At 40.6% G+C, this 503-nt stretch overlaps 1 protein-coding gene across 2 annotated transcripts in view; it reads right to left on the bottom strand.

Moving 5' to 3' along the window:
• Positions 1-503, bottom strand: part of LOC107673390 (transmembrane protein 150A-like) — a 16,463-nt gene that overhangs the window by 4,313 nt on the left and 11,647 nt on the right. For both annotated transcript variants that reach the window (XM_016466960.1, XM_016466959.1), the window contains exon 6: positions 158-285. In XM_016466960.1, coding sequence (XP_016322446.1) covers positions 158-285 — 128 coding nt within the window. The remainder of the gene's footprint in view (positions 1-157; positions 286-503) is intronic.

Genomic DNA, 503 nt, shown 5'->3' with positions numbered 1-503 from the left:
CTCTGTGTAGTAAATGCTGCTCCATCTGAAAGCATGTGATGATGATTTACTGCTGATTACAGAACCGGCATTACTAACAAAATGCGCATGACAATCGCATTCGATTAATCGTGCAGCCCTACATGGAACTGTGTTTAGGCAGAATTGTGTGACTGACCTGGAAGTTGCCCACCATGACCAGTCCCAGAGCATTGGTGCATCCAGACACAAGTCCACTGGTGTTGAGCCAGCAGTGGTTCCTGTGCTCGATGATCTGAGCATACCGTAGCAGACACACCAACACCACTAGCACACATAAAAACAAAACAGGAACACTAAGTAAAGCAACCAGGTCATTTCACATGTTTTGTTTCTGTTCATTTTTGTTCAGTGGTGTAATGTAACGAAGTAATAATACTTCGTTACAGTACTTAAGTATTTTTTGGCAGTATCTGTACTTTACTTGAGTTTTTATATTTCAGCCAACTTTTACTTTTACTCCTCTACATTTCCTAATTAAAATG

This window comes from Sinocyclocheilus anshuiensis, unplaced genomic scaffold (genome assembly GCF_001515605.1).
Source record: "Sinocyclocheilus anshuiensis isolate Anshui unplaced genomic scaffold, SAMN03320099.WGS_v1.1 scaffold508, whole genome shotgun sequence".
Lineage (NCBI taxonomy): Eukaryota > Metazoa > Chordata > Actinopteri > Cypriniformes > Cyprinidae > Sinocyclocheilus > Sinocyclocheilus anshuiensis.
Note: the sequence above shows the minus strand (reverse complement) of the source record. Positions and strands in the feature narration are given on the sequence as shown.